The sequence below is a fragment of the Lissotriton vulgaris genome, chromosome 11, assembly GCF_964263255.1.
Source record: "Lissotriton vulgaris chromosome 11, aLisVul1.2, whole genome shotgun sequence".
Lineage (NCBI taxonomy): Eukaryota > Metazoa > Chordata > Amphibia > Caudata > Salamandridae > Lissotriton > Lissotriton vulgaris.
The window spans coordinates 859833875-859855122 of NC_141699.1; the positions used below are offsets into that span (position 1 = coordinate 859833875).

The 21248-nt window shown below is 44.7% G+C and overlaps 1 protein-coding gene across 3 annotated transcripts in view; it reads right to left on the reverse strand.

Moving 5' to 3' along the window:
• Nucleotides 1-6879: 6879 nt before the first annotated feature.
• The window catches only part of D2HGDH (D-2-hydroxyglutarate dehydrogenase), an 821087-nt gene continuing 806718 nt past the window's right edge, over nucleotides 6880-21248 (reverse strand). For all 3 annotated transcript variants that reach the window (XM_086943998.1, XM_086943999.1, XM_086944000.1), the window contains one exon: nucleotides 6880-8934. In XM_086943998.1, coding sequence (XP_086800124.1) covers nucleotides 8672-8934 — 263 coding nt within the window. In that variant the 3' untranslated portion in view covers nucleotides 6880-8671. The remainder of the gene's footprint in view (nucleotides 8935-21248) is intronic.

The window sequence follows — 21248 nt, forward strand, 5'->3', positions numbered from 1 at the left end:
TAAGGGAAATAGGTATTACACTACATGGCGCCCAATGGTTTGGTAAGGCACGAATTTAACGCTAGATACTGAAGTAACTTGTGCTTTTGTCAGAGACCCCTACTCATAATACTCTATAAGACGTCTGGAGTGGGTAGGGATAATATCGGTTATTGCTGAGTAGGACGAAAATCCTATGTATTAGCTGTTTGGTTTGTTCAACGTTGAAGGATACAGTGTTCCGAAATATTGTGCAAAAACAAAGAAATTTCCTTTCTGTGTATGAAGCTCAAAGCATTAGTATAATTTGTAAACAATGACACCTATCTTGAATCAATAATATCCCCAATACATAGTGTTATGCACATGAGCTAGATCATAACATAAGATAAATCCAAACAAATGTAATTAAAATATTTATTAAAAAAAATTTTTATCACAAAAACTCATTATAAGCATTTACTCACATAAAATACAAAAAAAATGTATGTGAGTAAATGCTATATTACAGCCTGGGACTTCCATTTTTGCTTTTAGAATACTTAGAAATGACAGACTATGGTATTAATCACTATATAGAAACAAGTTAGCCCCTATCAACCATTGTTCCGTTGTAGGAGCCGTTTTCATTTTGGATCATATTGCAGGATTCCCATTTTATGATTGGGGTGTATTGAGTGAGGGTATTTAGCACATTATGTCAAAATCCACATAGGAATTTAAAGTGCGAAGCAGTTCTGGAACCACACTACCACACACCGACCTTCAAGGAAGTCGTGTTCAGCACATGTGGTGAGTTTGGAGAAAGCGGAGAGCATCAGCACCACTGTAGAAACATCCTTGTTAGTGGAAGACCAGGGGTGATGAACATTCACAAATACTCAGTTGACATAAATTTAGGATGAAAACTTGGAAAAATTGATCCTTCATACCGTCACTAGGTGGGGGAGGGGGCTATGTGTGCCTTCATACTCATCTCCCTGCCTCACACGCACAGAGCAGGTGGAAGGAACTTGGTGTTGAAGGGGATACACTTCTTCGTATTGGTCTCTTCTAGCAATGAAGCAAATACAGGATAGGACGCCCCTCCTAAAAGAATAGCATTTGTATCACATTCTTGTGCTGAGCACCACCACCCACCCAGCCTACATCGACATAAATGCCAGATAGTTCACAGCCTAATCAATGGTATCGTTCGTCCCAAGCTGATGCGTATACAGCTGGCTCAGGGTTAGAGCCTTAAAGGAGGACCCCCTAGGTGGGCTGAGAGGTAATACATGAATTACAATTCCAAGGTGGCAGGATCTTCAATGGAGAGGCTACAATATGCAGATTTGCATAAGATGTCCCACCTTCTCAGGCACCCGTCTATGCCTGCTGTCCCAGAGGCCACCTCTAATTTAGTTGCCCAGTCATGCATTCTCTCAACGGCCAGGAAGAGAGTGGGATCAGTGAATTGGTCACATTAGGGATGAACTAATTCTCCTGACTACTGTGAGAAGTTGGCCTGATATTCAGTGTTCACTATTCTAGTGATCACTATGTATCAGTCCAAACAACCCTTATGGTGATTGGTTGTAAGTCAACCTTATAGACCAGCTATCCTAGTAGCATGGATACGAGCAGTCTTCGGGCTAAACTCTAGAGGGCGTGTTAAGCCAGCTGTTATACCATCACATATACCCCTTGAACACCAAGTGAAAGGACACCACACAAGTGTTATGAAAATAATCAGTGTATTTATTTAGATCACAACAGCCCTGTACTCTTTATGAGGACAGGGTACTAAGCACACAACAAAACTCTTACGAAAATACTTTAAGTTGCACAATTTACACAAATGCCCGAGGGGCACGGAAAACCATATACTATGGAAGTGGAATGCGAAATTACTAGCAGGTAAGTACTGGACTAATAGGCTTTGGAATCGCTAGGACTACGTTACTGAACCTTCAGATTACTAGTAGGAGGCCTAGGGGACTTGGGTGCAGAGTGTGCACTCTCACGCGGGACAAAGTCTATGGGAGCTAGTAAAAGCAAAGTTAGTGTTCTCGGGCGAACCCGATAAGGTAGGTCGAAAACGACAGTGGATCTGGACCCTTGGATAGTGAGGCTATGCTGGGGCACCGAAATGCCGAAGTTACCTAGCCCAGGGGCTGCGGCTGCATAGGTCTGGAAAGATGTCGGGAATCCTCGTTGACGAACCAGGAGCCTGAAGAAAGAGTTGCTGGCAGGCGACCAGTGAAGATTGTTCGAAGTGATCCAAGCCTGGATCGAAGATGGATGACACCTGAAAGCAGAGTGGACCAAGTTCTTAATCACTAGCGAGTGATCAGATGGGGACCAGGATGGCACCGGATGGTAGTCACCTCGACCAGGTGAGTGGGCGACGCTGGGCTCTGCAGTCTCACGGACCAGGAGGCGTTGTCGGCGACCAGGATGGAGGTGCGAGTTGTCCCACGATGGTTGATGCTGTCGACGTCGCTGGACACAGGATTGGGGCAACAAGTCTTGGCAAATTCAAGCCCACGCGGTGGACCTAAAATGGTGTCTGGAGTGGACCAGGAGGGTTCGGGGTGCTCCTCTTTTGGAAGGGAGCAAGGGCCAGTCTGGAGCAACCAAACCAGCAGTGGTGATATCGTCGGGCGTCGTCGGGAAGGCCACAAGCCAGCGGGCTAGTAGCCAGACAACGCGGTGAGCAGCAAAAAGCAGAAGGGCCCCACGCAGATCTCGTGGATGCTGGGGGGCTGGACTTCGGTGCTGGAGCTGCTCATGGTCGGTGCTTCTCGGACCCCAAAGCACTCACCAGAGGATCCCTCGGCGGTCGTGCTGGATAGAAGTCGTGCAGTTCTGATGATGGCCGGTCCCTCAAGGTCTCGTCGCACCTACGGTTCTCAGCTTAGCTGTAGAGGTAGGTAGAGGTCAGAGGTGCCAGGGAAGCCGGGTCTCGTCGAGCTGGTCAGTCGGATTCCGGAGGAAGGATGTGCAGCAAACCGCAGAGTTCTTGATGGTGCCTGCGGGTGCAGGGTGACTACTCCTTGGCCACAAGGGAGAAATCTTAAGAAGAAGTCGAGAGTTCCTTTCGTAGAAAGTAGTTTCTTGATTCAAAGATGATCTAATTTGGAAGGGTCCCCGCTCCTGCCTTTATCCTAAAGAAAGGGGTGGGTACGCGACTAGGTCCTGCCCTAGGGGTGGGACCAGGAAGGGGGGTGGTTACACCCCTCTCCCATGCCGGACTTTCCTCAGGCCAGGGGCTGGTGTGCCCCTGGAACTGGTTCTAGCCGGCAGATGCGTAGTGAGCACCGGGGTGCCACTTGCAGTCACCTTCCTGTAAAGCCCTGCCTACCCAGGATACACAAAACCCTGTCTGGGATGGTGCTAGCACCGCCCCTTACAGGAAACCCTTTGTCCAAGCTCCCCTCGCTGGAAGGACTCCCAGCTGCAGGGGGTCAGACTCGTGTCTGTGGTGGCAGCATCCATTTTTTGATGCTGAGGCTCGAGTTAACTTTAACCGGGGTTCACAGTTACATACATGTGGTGTCCCTCTAGAAGGGTGGAATGCTAACCCCGTCGCCAGAATTGGCGAGGGGTTAGTATTCCAATTCGTATGACACCTTACTCGACATGTTTTGATAAAGCGATACCAGAGATAGCATTTAACCGCGAGGATTATAATGCACTTAAGAGTATATGGTATGCGTTATCATGGAACAGCTATTAGGACTTGGTTCCGCAAGCTGCAAACGGGCTCAGCTCATGCCAGAGCACCATCTCACACGATTCCAAGCACTCTGCCTTCAGGATTGTCAAGGCCTGCCATAGGAGTGACTGATAGGAATCTGTGTGTCCATTTTTAGGGTTAGATATAGGTATACTATATCTAAAGCAAAGGGTGATTACACCACCTTGCCCCAGCTGTCGTGCAGCCAGTTGTGTCAGATTTAGATGGCCATCCAGGGGTGGCATAATACATGCTTCAGCCACTGGTAGGCCCTGGGTACACCTATGCCCTGAGTTACAGGGTCTGATAAGGTGGCCCAGTACCAATTGGATGATGCACCTAAGGTACAGGTGTCAATTTAGTGAGAGAACAGCTAGGCTGTGGGTCTGATTAGCAGGCCCACCGCCAGAGAAAGTCGTAAACCAGTGAAACAAAAGCAAAAAATCTGGGTGATCATAGGATTGCAGACCCTACTCTCCTACAACTACCTCAAAAGTTGTGGCCAGCCAATAAGTTGAAGAACCAGCTCAAAACAACCTACGTGTCTACTTACATGTCTAATCAGCGCTTTGAGAGGAGACATAGACAGATGCATAGCCTTAAGAATGGTAGACCTCTGAAACGGTAGACCTCTGAAACACAAGTCAAAACCGATTGAAATTTCCCTCACATGTAACATCCTGCATCAGATTTATCTAATTAACAAATCCATCCTGGGGACAAAAGTGGAACACCTAGAAAGCCATCTTGCATTGTGGTCTCTCGTAGCCCCGTTAAAAATATAAATTGCACGGGCACAATTCTGTAGCATTCTGGTGGCTCATAGGAAACACATGGAAATGATGGACGGAGCACTGAAAATTTTCAGACACTCACCCCCAGTCACAGATCTGGATTGAATCCATCATTGTTCTTTAGCTCACTTTGCCACCTCAGTTCAGACCCAGCAACATGCAAATCAGTCTTGACCCTCTTCCTCATGGGAAAAGTCCAGACTAAACTGCCAAGCCAGGTCTTCCCTGAGACGGAAACAAGTCCTGGGACCGGTTTTGGGGTAACACCCCTCATCAGCTAGGCTAGCTTGAATCCAGTGGCAAAGTGAGCAAGGAACCCATGTCTGGGCATACCCTGCCAACTCAGGGCGAACAAAGCAAACACAAAGAGATGATGGACAGAGCGCTGAAACTTTTCATACATTCACCCCAAGTCACAGATCTGGGTTGAATCCATCATCATTCTTTAGCTCACTTCGCCACCCCAATTCAGAAACAGCTATATGCAAATCAGTCTTGACCCTGTGCCTCATGGGAACAGTCCAGTCCGAACTGACAAGTCTTCACTCAACTGGAAACAAGCCTAGCTGATGAGGGCACCATCCCCATCAGCTAGGCTAGCTTGAATCCAGTGGCAAAGTAAAGAAGGGACCCATGTCTGGGTATATATACCCTGCCAACTTAGGGTGGAAAAGCAAACACACGGAGATGATGGACGGAGCGCTAGGGGTGGAGTAGAGTATAACATATGGCTCTCCTTCAGCCCCATCTCTTGCACAAAGGGTAGCTCCATGAAAGGCTGCTCTTTCAGAGCATGCACACTGATGCCTGAGCCCATGACTGCGTGCTGACATAAGCTGACAGTAGGAATGACGTGTAGCAGACAGGTGTGAAAGCAAGAGCAGCCTCCTGCAGGAAGTCTAATGGTAGTATTGTAGAAGCTTCCTGCTCACTTATTGGCTAGACAGGTCTCAGTGCGACAATCAGCACAACAGACAATGGCAAACGTGTGTTTGGACCTGGGAGCCAGGTCAGTTTGAATATCAGGCGTGTCTTCTATGGGCTCTTAGGTGTGTGACCACTGAAGCATGGGCGCTGTCTGTGAATGGTATCCAAGCGCCCCCTCCCCCCTTAAAGTTTAGACCGCTACTGGAGCAAACGATGTGCTATACTTTCTCTGCACAGCTGTCCTTACCGCTCCACCTCAAGCAGAATGTATGCCTATTACTAATAGAAATAGTGATTAAATAATGCTTCTTTGCATTAAATAAATGCAGAAAAATCTGCACATTATAAACCCCGACAGCAGAATCCTGCCTTTCTAATTTACTAAACTTTTGGAACTGTGAACACATTACAGAATTAAAACATTACCTACTGTTAACAAGACGAAAGGTGGCAGGAAAATAGTATTTCCACCACAGAAGCACCAACGGAGAATTAGAAACAACTAAGTCTAGCGAGTATAGACTAAAAATAAATTAGGGCTTAAGTCTCGAATGAAATAACGTCTGGTAAGTTCTCAATTTTAGTTGTCATAGTAATGTGCATCCTGTGTGCTTCTGGTGTAAGCAGCTCATATGCTGCGTATTTCTTGGACGTGTGTGTTTTTCTTCCCCATTAGTTTCTGGTGCAACAATGTTTTATTTGTGCAGCACACAGGGGAGGTGTTCCTAGTATAAGTGTACATGGTAGAGGCAGAGCATGAGTTTTTCCACACATTTTCCACAGTTCTCGTTTATGACAAAAAATTTAAAACGTTTTAAATTAACCTTCTGCTCACTTCAAGTGACATCATCGGTCCTGCCCGTCACTGACTATCTTATCTGGTGATGTCTCCATCCCGATTATCTCACTCTCTTTCTCCTCATCCAGCTTCCTCGGGGCCATTCACTACTAACCCACTTCTTTCCAATGGCTCCCCCTGCAGGCCTCCGGGTGACCTACACATCTCTTAGTCCTGATGCCTCCTCCTGCTGCCTCAATCTTTGTCACTCGCTGTGTTTGACAGCATCTGTGTGCCCTTCTGTACCACCTGTCCTTTAATTACCCATGCTCCATTAATGCGAATTTCTAGTGATCTACTGTCGTTCTCTTTCTGCCCTTGCACTCCCACTCCACCCCATAAGCCCTGTCAATAGGTGTCACTGCCTGACATCCCCACTCACTAGCTGTCTCGGTTTACTTCATGCACCGCCAATCCCCACTACTGGGAGCGTTAGCTGGACTGTCTACCAACATTATTTGTTCGGCTTCCCTTCTACATAGTCCTTTCCTCTGACTGGTGGTCTCGTTATATCATAACCAAGGCCACTGGAATTATGCAGGAGAGGATCAGAAACGTGCAGCATGGTTCACCAAATTATGCAGCAATAAGAGGCAAATGATGTGGTATTATGCGGCATATTTTGTGATAGTATTACTTTATTATTTTCCATTTTTACACAGGTTTAACACTTTGTGAGCAAAGGCCTCACTCCATTGGTACCAGTTTAACGCCAAAATATAGCAATAAGCAAAAGAAAGGGGACCAGCCAACATTTACAAAAGTCCTTCCACTGCACTGTAACATTTTAGTAACTGTTGGCCCATTTGCACTAGAATTAAATTTAAAAAAATTAAAATCTGCAGATCAAACAGCAGACGATGAATTGTGTAGTGAATTCATAATTAGGCGGAAAATACAGCAGCGGCAAAAATTGCATAATTTCAGTTGCCCTGATCATAACCACCTCACACACTACCACTGCACCAAACACACAACAAATAATACTACGAAGAATAGAAAATGCCTAACAAAGCCCATATCTATTGAATTTACCAATACGTGTTTAGCATTTTAAGCCTGAGATTAAAAGCCCAGCATGCAAACTACTATTTGAAAAAGAAAAGAAAAAATGCCCTGTGACTCAAGGCAATATATGTAATGTGGGGCCACTTGGCAGCACGGCTACCTCACAAATGCCACAAGTCATCTTAAGCTAACTGAACAGTATACGGTCTAATGCATATCAAGTACCCTGGGATGCAGGTTCAAAAGCAATTCTATTGCTGTTTGCATAAAAGGACAAGCCTGCCAAGCCGTGTTTGAAAGCAGTCCATAGCAACAGCAGAAGACGAGCTTTGCTGCGTGTGCTCTGATGCAAGCGTTGGTCCGCAGACAAGGTCCACGAAGTATGGTGAAATAATATCTGGCACCCTGAGCCCAAGGACAGGCCAGCATTGCCGGAGATGCATGTGGACAGCTTGTATACGCAGCATGGGAACGCTTCTTGCACAGCCTTATCTCCGGATATCAGACTGCAGTCGGAGTAACTCAGCATCACATCCTAAAAGGCAATTTATAAAGTAATCAGAGGATTGATGGAAAACCCCAAGAACTAGCAAAGTTCATGAGAAACCCTTACTTATCCTCCGTTGTTCTACAGCTTCAAACAGTTAACTTTCAGAAATCCAAGTTAAAAACAAGCATCAATCTCTTAGCTTTATGGGGCCATGTGTTTCTAATTAGCGTGAATTAGAAAAACATGGCCCCATAAAGATAAGAAAGTGCTTTGCAACAACAGCAAAGCATGCAACCCAGTCGGATCAGAGGCTAAAGGGCGTCCACAAAAAAAACCTCATTTCCAATGGTAGGCCACCGTTCAGCATAAACAGTGACGCCAGCCAATGGAAATGAGGGGCGGGGCTTAAAGCTCTTTCTGAAATCCCTCTCACAAAATTTCTCGCCAGCGAGCAGCGCAACGCAGCCGAGACCTGAAAAGTACACAAGATCCGAAAGTGGAAGTGAGTACAGAAATTACTGCAGTTTAAATCTTGTTGTCTTGGTTTTCTTAAGGCTAGTTTTGAAATTGGAACGTTCTATATGATACATTTCATGAAATAGATTGTGCAGAATAAAGTAATTAGTTGCAGAAAAGTTCTTTAATCTCAGAGCCACTATTGAGCACATTCAAGTCAGTTAGGTCAGTGAGCAGGTCAAACGTGCTTTACAATATTTTTTGATCTTGCAAGCTCTGCTCAATTTCAGTTACAAAGCTGACATAGCTCATGTGATCCACCTCAACCGTCACTCGCTGACCACACTTACAATCCTAAGCTTCACCTCCCCTAAGAGATGGAGATCATGTGATGCCTATAGGCGTAGCTAGCTTCAACCGGCTATGCCAGCAGTATCAGATGAGATCTATGGTCACTGCTAGGCAGAGCGGTCTGCCAGGACTTTGTATGGATTCAGGATGCCTCTCGGGTCCAGCTGATCCTTGAGCTGGTGCATGAGGAGGATCGCCTCCTTTGTCTTGCTGTAGTGGATGTGCTGCTTCTTCTTCAACCCCAACCCGTGTTCAGCACTTATGCTTCCACGATGCCTTGCTGCCCACTCATACACAAATGGCTCAATAGATGCAAGCAGAGTGTTGTCAAATGTCGAAGATGTCACGTTTAAGTGCAGGTTTCCATCCCCTGTGGAAAGAAAGAAGTATGAGGCAGCAGTGAGTATGGAGAAGAGAAGGTGCAGACCACTAGGCAAAATCCTATATGTTGTTTTACGTAAGAAATAAGTGTGCTTAGAAAACGATATTTCACTATTTGTATATTTTCTATTTCACTGGAATGTCACCTTCTGGCTACAAATACTATTTATTTTTGTTGTTTGTGGTTAGTGGGTTATACATAAACGATTGCTGGAATGGCTACATGTCTTTGTATGAAATACTTCTCATATATATTCCCCCCCTTCAGTTCTTTGAGTACAGACCAGTCATAACGAAGGCGTGGAACTAGTTATTATGGTGGAAGAGGAATCTGTTGTTATTGGGAGGGGATGGTTCAGGCGGTTGTAGAGAGAAGGCAGCTAGGTTTTGCTCTAGATGCGTGATGAGTCCTCTATGGCTTTTTTCTGTAAATCCCAGCTATCCCGAGCCTGACTCGAGGGTAGGCATTGGGATAACTGAGGTAAATACTTCAGCGATATTTGATTGTCAGGTAGTTCCTAAGGAGATATGGTAAGGTATGCCACTACCCATTGGCTGATGATGAGCCATGTGAACCCTCCACCAATTTCACCAGTCTGGAACATACACAGATCTTTATAGTACTGCTGGGTTCAGATTGGAAGTGTCTTTGGTTGACCTCAATAGTTTTTCATCTGATGTCAAGGTTTATCATATGTTCTACCAATCAAACCAGGCTCAATACCCACTAACCTTCTCTTAAAACATCCTGCTATAAATATTGCAGGATTTCTATGGCATCATCTCTTCTTTCCAGAAGACACCTAAGGAGCTGCATGCTTTCTGATTCGCAAGCAATGCCAAAATGTGGGGCGCTCATGGTCATATTTTAGGTAACATGAATGGCAATGGGGTGCGGAAAATGTAGTCCAACTTAAGTTCTAACACCAGCAGCCCAATTCTTTATATTTTTCAACGTTTATGTAGTGTCAGTGGTGTGCCACCGAAGCTGTGGTAGGAGCACTTCCATTAAGACGCAGAGTTTGCTTCACAAGGCACCTTGTACCCACTGAACCATGAAATGAGCCACTCAACTACTCTTTTTGTATGGAAAAGTATTTGTCCCAATCTGACCACATGGAATCATCCTTAGTATAATGTACTCTGTTCTGAACCAGATAATAAGGCATAGGGCGGAAACAGTAAAGGGCTTCTGTGATCTAAACCAGAAAACCCATCTACTGTCTCCGGAGTTGCCTGAAACAGAATCAAAATGAATATCTAGTGGGCCTACAATGGCAAAATGAAGCTGAAAGGCTTGAGGCCTAAGATTGTACATCAATTTCCAGTTTTTGCGCGGACTGTGACGAAGCTTGAACAGAAAATCTAGTTGACGTGGGTGAGAAACCGGTTCAATGGCCCAAGTTCCATTAATTCAAATCCAAGTTCAGTAATTCCTTAATGATAATTATATTCAAGAAAATGGGTGAGGGGCAATGGACAGAAAGGGGTGTGGCGAAAACAACACCCAGATGTTGGTAGAATCCACTGGTCCTGTCTATGCCATGCAAAGATACTCTCCCACTAACACAGGAAATCTTTGATGTTTTGCAAGTGGGGCATAGTTCTGCCTATTTTGTTTGCATACTGCAGAAGGGAAATATCCATCGGCAGATATCGGCTGACGGAATCTCTTGCTGCAGGCAGATCTATCAGGATTTGACAAGCAAAATTGCCTGGCTCCAACAGCTTTGAATGAGGGGGTTTAGTGTGGAGCTTGTAAACACACATCACCTGTGATTCTGAATTCTGAATTTTATTAAGAAGCTCTCAGAAAATAAAAGAAAACACTATGACAGGTAGAGGCCGTGCATCTTTCATGAGATCAAGCACACTGAACTCAACCATGCATTCCTGAGTTCTAATGCCCCAATGCCACTCTTCTAGCTACATAGTAAGCGTCATCCATCAGCAACAGAAATAAATCGGAGGAAATCTGCCCCAGACATTTGAGTAAGTAACGTTTTGTGCTTTTGGAGAGGGAGATCTGCTTGTGAATCCCTCATCTGTATATATCCTTTGATTTGCCCCACAGATACTGTATGTACATATTAAAAGTAAACAGATGTGATATAATACTAAGGCCACCTAAGAATATTGCTACTTTATTCAGGGATGCTATCACAAAAAGACCCACAATTTTTCTTCTACCAAGTGCAGCTTATTTTCCACTTTTGTCTGGAGGTTGTCAAACAAAACGACATACAGGTGAGGTACCCTACATTTCAAATGCTTTTTTAATGTCTTTATTCTTAATTTGAAACGCTTGAGCTCCGTAAACTTTCTGGCATATTTTCATGGTCTCTGCCAGCACATCTTCCTGCAAAAAGATTTGCAATCTGTTGAACTAGAGAACAAAACCATTCCCAGGTTTTAGGACCAATCATACAAGGACGTCATATTTTAAAGCTTGAGTTGCTGCGCAATTTCTCCGATCATTGTGTCACTCCCAAACAAGTGGGAATGAAGAGGTTTGTACCATAGAACAAGATAAGGCACTGATGTCTCACACTAGGCCTGAAGCTGAGGCAGAACCTCATCCCTAAAACGCTGCCTTAGCATACAGGCCTAAAAAATAGCCAATCATATTTGATTATTTAAAATATAAATCAAGAGAGCCAGAGCACAAGCAACTGCCGTGGTTGAGGCCAGGAATTACAATAAGCCAGGGTTACCTCAGCAGACTGACCTCACTACAGAAAAAGGATATTGTGCTGCAGAACGAACTACTTATAAGGGCCCAAAAGCGACACCTATTGGCTATGCCAATGCTTGTTTATGGAGGAAGAGAGTGCGATTGAGAGTGCAGCCCGTGTGTTATACATAAACGATAAGATTTTGTGCATGATACCACCATAAACATAACACTGCCCTATTCCATTGGACCTGGCAGCTCCGATGTATGTGAAGGGGAAAAAACGAGCAACTTTAAATTAAATCACTTCAAAGCTGCCCTTGATGTGCATTGCAATGTGAAACAGCATTAGATAAATAGACATACTCAGGTGTGACTTAGAGGCAAAAGAAACGGAGAGACATAGAAAGGCTGACAAAGAGAGGAATTAAATCATCCAGAAAGACCAGATGAGACAGGGAAAGACAAAAAGGAATAGTAAGAAACACAGCAAAAGCAGAGAAATACAGGTTAATTTGGGAGAAACAGACTGTAAGATGAAAAGAGAACAACAGTGTAAGAAAAAAAAAAGGATGAGACCGAAAAAGAAAAACCTGAAGAGGCAGTGTGATAGAAGCAGGAAGAGGCAGAGGAAGGTATCCAACAGAGAGAGACATGGAAAGTGACACACATGTAGATACAAGAGATGGAAACACACGCCACGCTATGCAGCACATTTAATCATTTACTAATTGCTTACATTTAATCATTTACTTAAAACTAGTTGGAGTATACAGTAGTTAACATACATTTGTCTGTGCTAATGAAATGTTGTAGCTTTCCCTTGTATATATATTCCGCCCTGTGCTGTGCTACTCTCAGTCTACCTTCGTAGCATGTGTAAAAAAAAACTGGAAGGTGCTCTTTTCTGGACTTGGTTCCTAAGCTCTGGATCAGCCTGCCTGACAATCACCACAAAACAAAAAATTATCTGAGCTGTCATAAGAGCCTTAAACGTTCCTATTTTGCTAATGATATAGTGTGTGTGTGTGTATGTGCGTGCGTGTACATATATATATATAAACGCTCAAAGGTCCATTCACTCAAAGGAACGACAGCACTCCGGGGGTGATGAATTTCACAGCGGTCTTAGTTTATTTAGATGAAAGTCAACAACAAACGCGTTTCGGCGTCAGCCTTCGTCAGTGTCAATGACACTAAGCACATGATATTTTAAACCTCCCTCATGGTAGCAGACATAGGTGAAGGACAAACCCTAGATCTAATATGGGCGCCATCTTGTAATGGATAATATTAGCACATACAATTACCCTTCCAAAGTAATCAAACCGTGTATCGGTTAGAAAAACAAGTGGTCAATGCCAAAAGTAACAATTATACAAATTATATAATGTGTCCTTACATTATTGGTCTGCTGTTATAAGAATGAGGCTTATGTCGACATGAAAATCAAAGAGCAAACACATTAATAAACATATACATATATACACATATATACATTACACCTGAAGGGTTATGCAGGAAAAATATATATATATATACACATGATAGCTTACCTAATCTCATATGTCTTGGCTTCATATTATTTCCAAGTTTCAGGGAGTATATACATATATATACAAGTTAATGAATAGGCTGGACAAACAAATAGTGAAAATCCAAAGAGTCATTTCTTACTTTCATATTCTTCTGATATATTCATTTTCTAGAATCATGAATCTTAAACACTTCTACTCTGAGATCGTACTTCAGACTTTTTTCTATTTTATCTAACAATGACTACAGAACAGAATATCAGCTAAAAGCTCATATCCTCCCTAGGCAGATCATTTACCTAGGTGAACGGCCATCTCCTCCCCGCTGTTAAGGCCTCCCGGATGTTTGGTCGCTAAATCGATGATATATCTCGATTCTAATCTTCTGAGTCGTCTTAACCTGTCTCCACCCCTGATGTTATTAGGTACGTAATCCAGCCCAAAGTATGTTAGTTTGCTGCGATCCTTATTGTGAAACTCAGAAAAATGGCGCGCTACTGGGTAGGAAGGATCAACCTTATCAATGGCTCTGAGATGCTCTAGCACCCTCAATTTCAATTGGTTGATGGTACTCCCGATGTAGCGGAGGCCACACGGGCATACCAAGCAATAAACCGCATAGACAGTACTGCAGGTCAAGAATTTCTGTATAGCCATGGATCTACCTGTCATCTGATTTTCATACCGGAGGACTCTTTTGCTTGCGGCACACGCTTTACAGCGGCCACAAGGGTAGAACCCACTCATGTCCTTCAGTGTGTTCGGTTTGTTGATGGGTTTCTTGAAATGGCTATGTGTCAACATATCCCCCAACGACCTGCACTTACTGAAGGTTACTAGAGGATGGGGGGACAGATCTTCCCTCAGTATACTGTCTGTACGCAGGATGTGCCAGTTTTTTCTCATCATGGCCTTAAGGTGATTGGCTCCAGAGGAGTAAGGTGTTATCATCCTGAATTTACTGTCCTCTGTGTTGGTGGTCTTAGTCTGCAGATCATTTTCTGTTTGTTTCTTTTTCAACAATTCACTCCTAGGGGTTTTTCTGACTCTCTTAAGTGTACTCTGTAGTAGGGAATCATCATAGCCCCTTAGTCTGAAACATTCCAGACATTCGTGGGCTGCCTTCTCAAACTCACGTTCTTGTGTGCTGTTTCTGCGGAGTCTGAGGAGTTCCCCATAAGGGATGCTTCTGATAAGCTTGGGAGGGTGGCTGCTTTTAGCAAATAGAATGGAGTTCCCTGCCGTTTCTTTCCTGTACAGGGAAGTATGTACCCGGCCCTCATCAATATACACCCTCAGGTCCAAGTAGTCGACTGCCACTCGGCTAATTGTTCCTGAGAGGTGCAGATTGTAGCAGTTGTTATTCAGATCTTCAATGTACATTTCTGCACTGGCAGTTGTACCCTGCCACACGATAAAAAGATCGTCTATGTACCGGTACCAATGTACCACCCTGCCATGCTCTTGTCCCTTCTTCCAGCTCCTGGGCACCTGCTCCTCCCACCAGCCAACGAACAAGTTCGCATAGCTGGGGGCAAAGCAGGTGCCCATCGCCGTACCAGAGATTTGCCTGTACAATTGCTCACCAAATAGAAATATGTTATTATTTAAGCAAAACTGTACAAACTCGAGAATCATAAGGTTGTGCTGTGTGAAGCGCAATTGGCGCTTTTCCAAAAAATGTCTGACAGCATTCAGGCCTTGTTGGTGGTCAATGTTAGTGTAGAGACTGGTGATATCCATCACCATAAGTAGATAGTTGGATTCCCAGCTCATACCTTCAATTATGTTCAAAAAGTCTTTTGTATCCTGGATATAAGAATCCAGGATAGTAACAAGGGGGAAAAGAACAGAGTCCACGAACTTGGACATGTTTTCAGTTAGTCCATAAATTGACGCAACAATAGGGCGTCCTGGCGGTGATATTGCGTTCTTGTGGAGCTTAGGAAGATGGTAGAACGTCGGAAGCATGGGGTTATTGCTCCGTAGGAATAAATGTTCGTCCTTCCCCAGCATTTGTAGATTATACCACTTCCGAATCAGATCATCATAGTTGGCGATGCTCTCCTCGTAGATCTTGCTGGTAGTTGGAGAGTAGTACTTGTGGTCTGATAACTGTCTCATGGCCTCCTGTTGGTAATATTCACTAGTTAACAGTACCACGTTGCCCCCCTTATCAGAGGGCTTTATCACAATCTTACTGTCCCCCATAAGATCTCGCAAGGCTTTCCTTTGTGCGTGCGTGTACATATATATATATATATATATATACACAAAGTGCCCTGAAGCTGCAAGGATGCACACAGCAGGGAGCCCACTATCCGGCCTAAATTTGACTACGCGCCCTCACATCTCGGCGAACATCACAGCCTGACGCGTTTCGAGGCATCGCACCTCTTAATCATAGGCAACTGCAAACAGGTGTGGTTTGGATCGCTTCCCTTTTTATTTAAATCAAAGCATGGTTGTCATTGGTTGTTACAGCCCTTGTTTGGCTGCGCTGAGCGCGTGACAATAATGTTGCATGCTGGGATATATAGTATCCAAAGGAAGACATAAAATTATTCCTAAGAGGGTTCCGTTCTCATCTGTTTAAATAAAGCATTATTAAAAAGTCCTTTGTAAGGTCCGAAGTGCTTTGGGCGCGTTCTTTAGTCTGGCTTGCTGCGCTGTTACAGGGTTTGAAAATCGTTTCAATCCTCAGCCTCTTTAAGTGACAAGATGATGCAATCCTCTGCAATCCTGGGCCTAATCCATCGCAAGATTTAGGCCCAGATCTCTGTACTGGGGTGAATGTATGACATTGTTCTGCATTCTGTCCATCAACTGTGGTTTTTGCATTTGTCACCCCGAGTGGAATGGGTATGCTCAGACGTGAGTCCCATGCTCTACACAACACTGGATTCACGCAAGCCGGGCTGAAGACGGCAGGAATGCCAGAAACCGGTCCTCGGAAGCTTGTTTCCGGTCTAGGAAAGACATGGCTTGGTAGTTCGGGCTGGACTGTTCCCATGAGGCACATGGTCAGACTGATTTGCATATGGCCATGTCTGAAATGGGGTGTTGTGGAGTGCAAAAAAACGATGGATTTAGGCCCAGATCTCTGTACTGGGGTGAATGTATGACATTGTTCTGCATTCTGTCCATCAACTGTGGTTTTTGAGATCTGTACATCAGCGTTGGGACCTCCTGGGGGAGCACGCACTGCGTTACGGGCACAGTGCTGGGGATACAGGATGGCTGGAGGCCGACGCCATAGCGCGATGATCTGGACACCCTGTTGCAACTGAGGGGGTGGAAGGATGCTCATTACATCTGTGGCAAGTATCTGACTTTGAAAGTAGGGGGCCTACCGCATGCCTACTTTGTCCCACTCAAGAGGTGGTAGAAATGTAAGTGCTACTGTAAATGTAATGTAAATGTAAATGTATTTGAGCTTATATAGCGCCCAGCTACCCACAAAGGGTTTCCCGGCGCTTGCTTAGGGAACCCGTCCTGGTATTCCCCTGTGAGATAACCCCAGCAGGGTATCCACAAGGCGAAAGCCAGGCATCCCGCCGCGAGGGGCCGTTGTGGAGATTAAGCAAGCTATTGCCCAGAGTCGCAGAGTGTGAACCCGTGAGTCGAGAAGGCACCAGAGCGAGAATTATCGAGTCCATGGAATTTTGAGCCCAAGACCCGCCGAGGCGGGGAATTGAACCCTGGTCCAGGGCCGATCTCAGCTTCCGGGTCTGCCGCCTCTAACCCCTGAGCCACACTTCTCCACTGTGCCTGGATGGCCCTGATATCGACCCCGGTGGATCACCTACACCCGGGCATATTGCGCTGTCGGCGAAATGCTGGAGCGGGCAAGGGGTTCCACGGAGTCCTGAACTGTGGCACGCCGCAACCAATGTTGTTTACGGCGCTACGTGAGGCCTACCTGAGGTCTGCACTCTAGTGATTCTGGGACCGTCCTTGCTATGCTACAGTACCCCAGACTTTCCGCCCGCTCTTCCTCCCCAGTGCGGGGGCGCACTGTGTGCCCCACGCAACCGGACCGACGGTGATGGGCCGCAATAGAGGAAAGCAGTAAGACGCCGGGCCCAGCGCAGACCCCGTAATGGTGCAGGTGGACCTCAGCGGGGCGTCGCAGCTGCCCAGCTGCATCCCACCTACAGCTGAAACAGAACCTGTGTACAACCTAGACCTCATCCTGCTGGGGGTCAGGAATTCTAGGTGGGCCATTGAACATCAAATTGGTGCCCTTACAGCCGGTCTCACACTACTCAAGGCGGACCACGCTAAACTGGCGGACAAGGTGAAAGGTCATACCATGGCGCTAGCAGACCTGTCCCCGCAACAGGCTCAGAACACGACCCATTTACAGCAACTACAGAAGCAAGTTAACACCCTGCTGGACCGTGTGGAAGATGCAGAGGGAAGGACACGACGGAACAACGGCCACGTTATTGGACTGCCGAAGCGTTGCAAAAGACGGGACCCGGCCACGTATATGGAGCAGTGGTTCTGCGACTATGTTACCTTGGAGGGCCTTTCTGCCCAATACTGTGTGGAACGTGCGCAGAAAATACCCATGGGTCAGCCCAGACCGGGCACCCCGACGTGACCCCTCATTGTCCTGCTGTTAAATTATAGGAACAGAGACACACTACTGCAAAAAGCACAGGAGTTGGATCAGATAAACTTTGAGAATACGCGAGTGTCACTGTACACGGACTACACACTTATGGTGCAGAAGCAGCGCTCTTCTTTCATAGCCATTAAAAGGAAATTGGGAGACTTGAATCTCAAATATGCCCTACTCTTCCCGGCCCTATTAAAAGTCATCTATGAGCGCAAGGCACATTTCTTTGAAAGCCAAGGAGACGCCGAAGAATGGTTAGAGGTAATGGATCCCACGGGAACCGGAGATAACCCTTCCCAAAGCACTCAACACAGCTCAACTCGAACGGAACAGAGATGCGTCCGCCAAAGCAGACGAATACGTGTAAACTCCCAACAGCCTAATCTGACGTCACAACAACAGCAACAGAGCAAGGAGCAGGCACTTATTGCAGCTGCTACATTTCGATAGCCTACGCTCATAGAAGACTCAGCCTCTTCCGAGGAAGATTTGAACAAGTCGGACTCTGAGGGTAGCGTGGCTCTGTTTCCCTCAGTAACCCGTCAAACAACAGATGGGCTGTTTGGCTGACGATTGTAGGGTGCTACTACTTAAGGACTGTCAAGTCAAGTCAAGTCAAGTTTTTTGTTTACAATTATTATAAATATTACAAAAATACATATAAGAACCATCGTTAAAACCAATAAATACTGTGCTTAACCTTTAACAAGTTTGATTGAGTGGACCATATAATTAAAAACGATCTCTATTGTTTCATTTCAAATGTATATTTCTGTGCGTGGATAAAAGTTCTCAAGTATGCAATTTCTCTTCACATGTTACTAATACTCGCAAGACTATAATTCACCGACTAAGGCTGATTAGTGCGACATGTCGCTTCAGAATTGTTTTTGGTTTGACAGTGAAGATGCCAGCCGGGCTCTGTGTGTCCAGCCGCCCTAAGATGTTATTTTCATGTAGATAAAGGACAGAAGGGAGGCAGGAGGGGAATTTGGTTAGGGAAGTTATGTTTATTATTGCAGACTATGACACAATGGGATGAAAAATGCATACACGACAGGGTAGTCATGAATTACTGGATGCTGTTATAGGTATATTTGTTATTGCTAGTGCGAATTGTTCACGAGAGGTGCGGATAGTATGTACAAACGCTAGTGGCACTCTTAAGATGCACAACAGATATGTTACAAATGTCACAAATACTATAACCACAATGCAGACGGTAACATCCCAAATGTCTAACTCAAAATAGAAATTGTGTTGTGTATGATGTAAAACTGCTAATAAAACTTTGTTAAAAAAAAAACTTTAATAAATGCCAGGTTGTGGGTAGAACACTGGCCTCAGCCTTGCAGCCCACCAGTGTCGGACCCACCTCGACCATCATGGCACTCCCCCTGGATTATTTTTATAGACCAATAATTAATTCGCCACTCCCCAGAGCCAGGACCTAGGGTGGCCTCAATGCCTTTGAGTGGGGGACACGTCAGGTGACTGCCTCTGACATTAATATATTCAATAGGTTTTCACCACATGGATCGCTTGACTTTGTGATTGACTGCCTGCTGGCATATCATCTGATCCGATTTAGCTAACACCCGGGCCCTTGGGTCAAGTCATTGTAGTGTAGTTCCTATTTTCCCAATAGGCCCTGCGCATTGGAATAACATAAACAGTAGTATCGACGTAGAAGTGCGGATCTTCCAGGCCTCTACTGACTATGCTAAACTTAATTGGGTTTGTTACCAACTAGCTCAGAGGTCACTGGAAACTTTCTTGACTGAATAGGAAGTGATCAGCTTCCCTGGCACAGCCAAGAAGGGATTCAGTTTTCCAACAACCATGCAACATGACAACTTTGCTCCTCAGATAAGAGTCAATCTCTAGAGTCGTGTGAAACAATAGACAGTTATTTTACTCAGTCAGTTGTTGTGCAGATTACTTTCACAATATGTAGAGAATAGAGAGACGGGCGTTTTCAATAAAAGGTATTATTTATTGAACAATCTTTCTTGTCATACAAGAGAAATGAATTGCCACAATTGCAAGACTTGTTATTATAAAAAGTGCGTACAGTAAAATGAGTATTGCGAAATAATACTGTAAAAGCATTGATATGGTTTCTTAGCCATACAATGGTTTAAAATGAATAAAACATATATACATTCATATATACATTTAGGTAACGTACTCAACTGGTGCTTCTAACTACGCCTACCCCAGTGTACCTGACCTAAGCCTAATACTTGGAAGGGAGTAAGTAAGTAGCAGTTTTAGTTAAGTTGGTTTTGCCAAGGTTTGTTTCAAGAATTCTCTCTAAGGGTTTAGTCAACACCATACCTCTGGAATAGAATGTTGGAGGGCTTGTATCTCCTTCAGGACTCGATATCCCAGTCACTCGCAAGAGTAGGCTGGAAACACCGGAGCTGGATTTTCTCGGCAGGAGAGAAGACAACGTCTTTCTCAGCGCGTCAAAGAGGAGGAGGAGGGGCAGCGTCCGCGGGCAGCTTGCATCTGCTGAGCTCTTGCAGGGGGACAGCTGTTCAGCTCCTATGTGCACCACACCATCGTTCACTCGTTAGCAGCGATAGCAGTAGCGATAGTCAGCAATGGTATCATCAGCTTCAGCGAGACAGCGTTTGCTTAAGGCAACGTTGGTAATATTTATACCTGAAAGGTGCCTTGTTTGACGTAAGTTTTTGGACATAAGACGTCAATAAAGATGTCACTAGGAAGTGATCGTCTCTCAGTGCTCATTAGAGTTCTATTACCAATCAAAACATAGCAAGCGGGGCTTTCCCAGGTTGCTGAGTTTTTATCTTGTTGAAGAACTCGGAGTGTAATCTAGGAATCTTAGATAGTAGCTTCTGCTGTGTCATTTGCACTAATGAGCTGCAAAGGAAGTTGGAGAGGAAGCGATTCTGAAATGTGGCTCTGTTCGTGTGAGGCCAGAGACGAGTTTCTGAATATTGCATTTGATCGGTTATGCCAATATAGGGGTATAAAGGGATTATAGCTGTATAGGGGCATAAGGTCACAGTATTGATCAGGGTCCTAGATTAGAACGCGACACCCACTCCACGAATTTATGTCCATCAATTTACTAAAACTATAGCAAAAGATGCATGTGTAACATTACCCACCCCAAAATACATATATGCATTTGAAATGGCGTATCTGAAATACGTGGCAATTTTGGTACTGTACGTCTTTAAGCATAGAAATCATTCAAAATTATAGCATATGTAATCAATGAACGATTTTGCGAAAAAATTACACATGAAATATCTCTTAATACAGAAAAGAAAAGGCGAGATAATTTCATCACATATAAATGCATTGCCGTAAAATGTGCTAGAGGCTGGTGTAAAGTTATTATGTCTCTAGATTTACCTAAAAATAGAAGTAGAAGCTTCTGTTCTTTATGAATAGGTTTACTTTAAGCAAAGAATTTTCGTGCCAGAAAA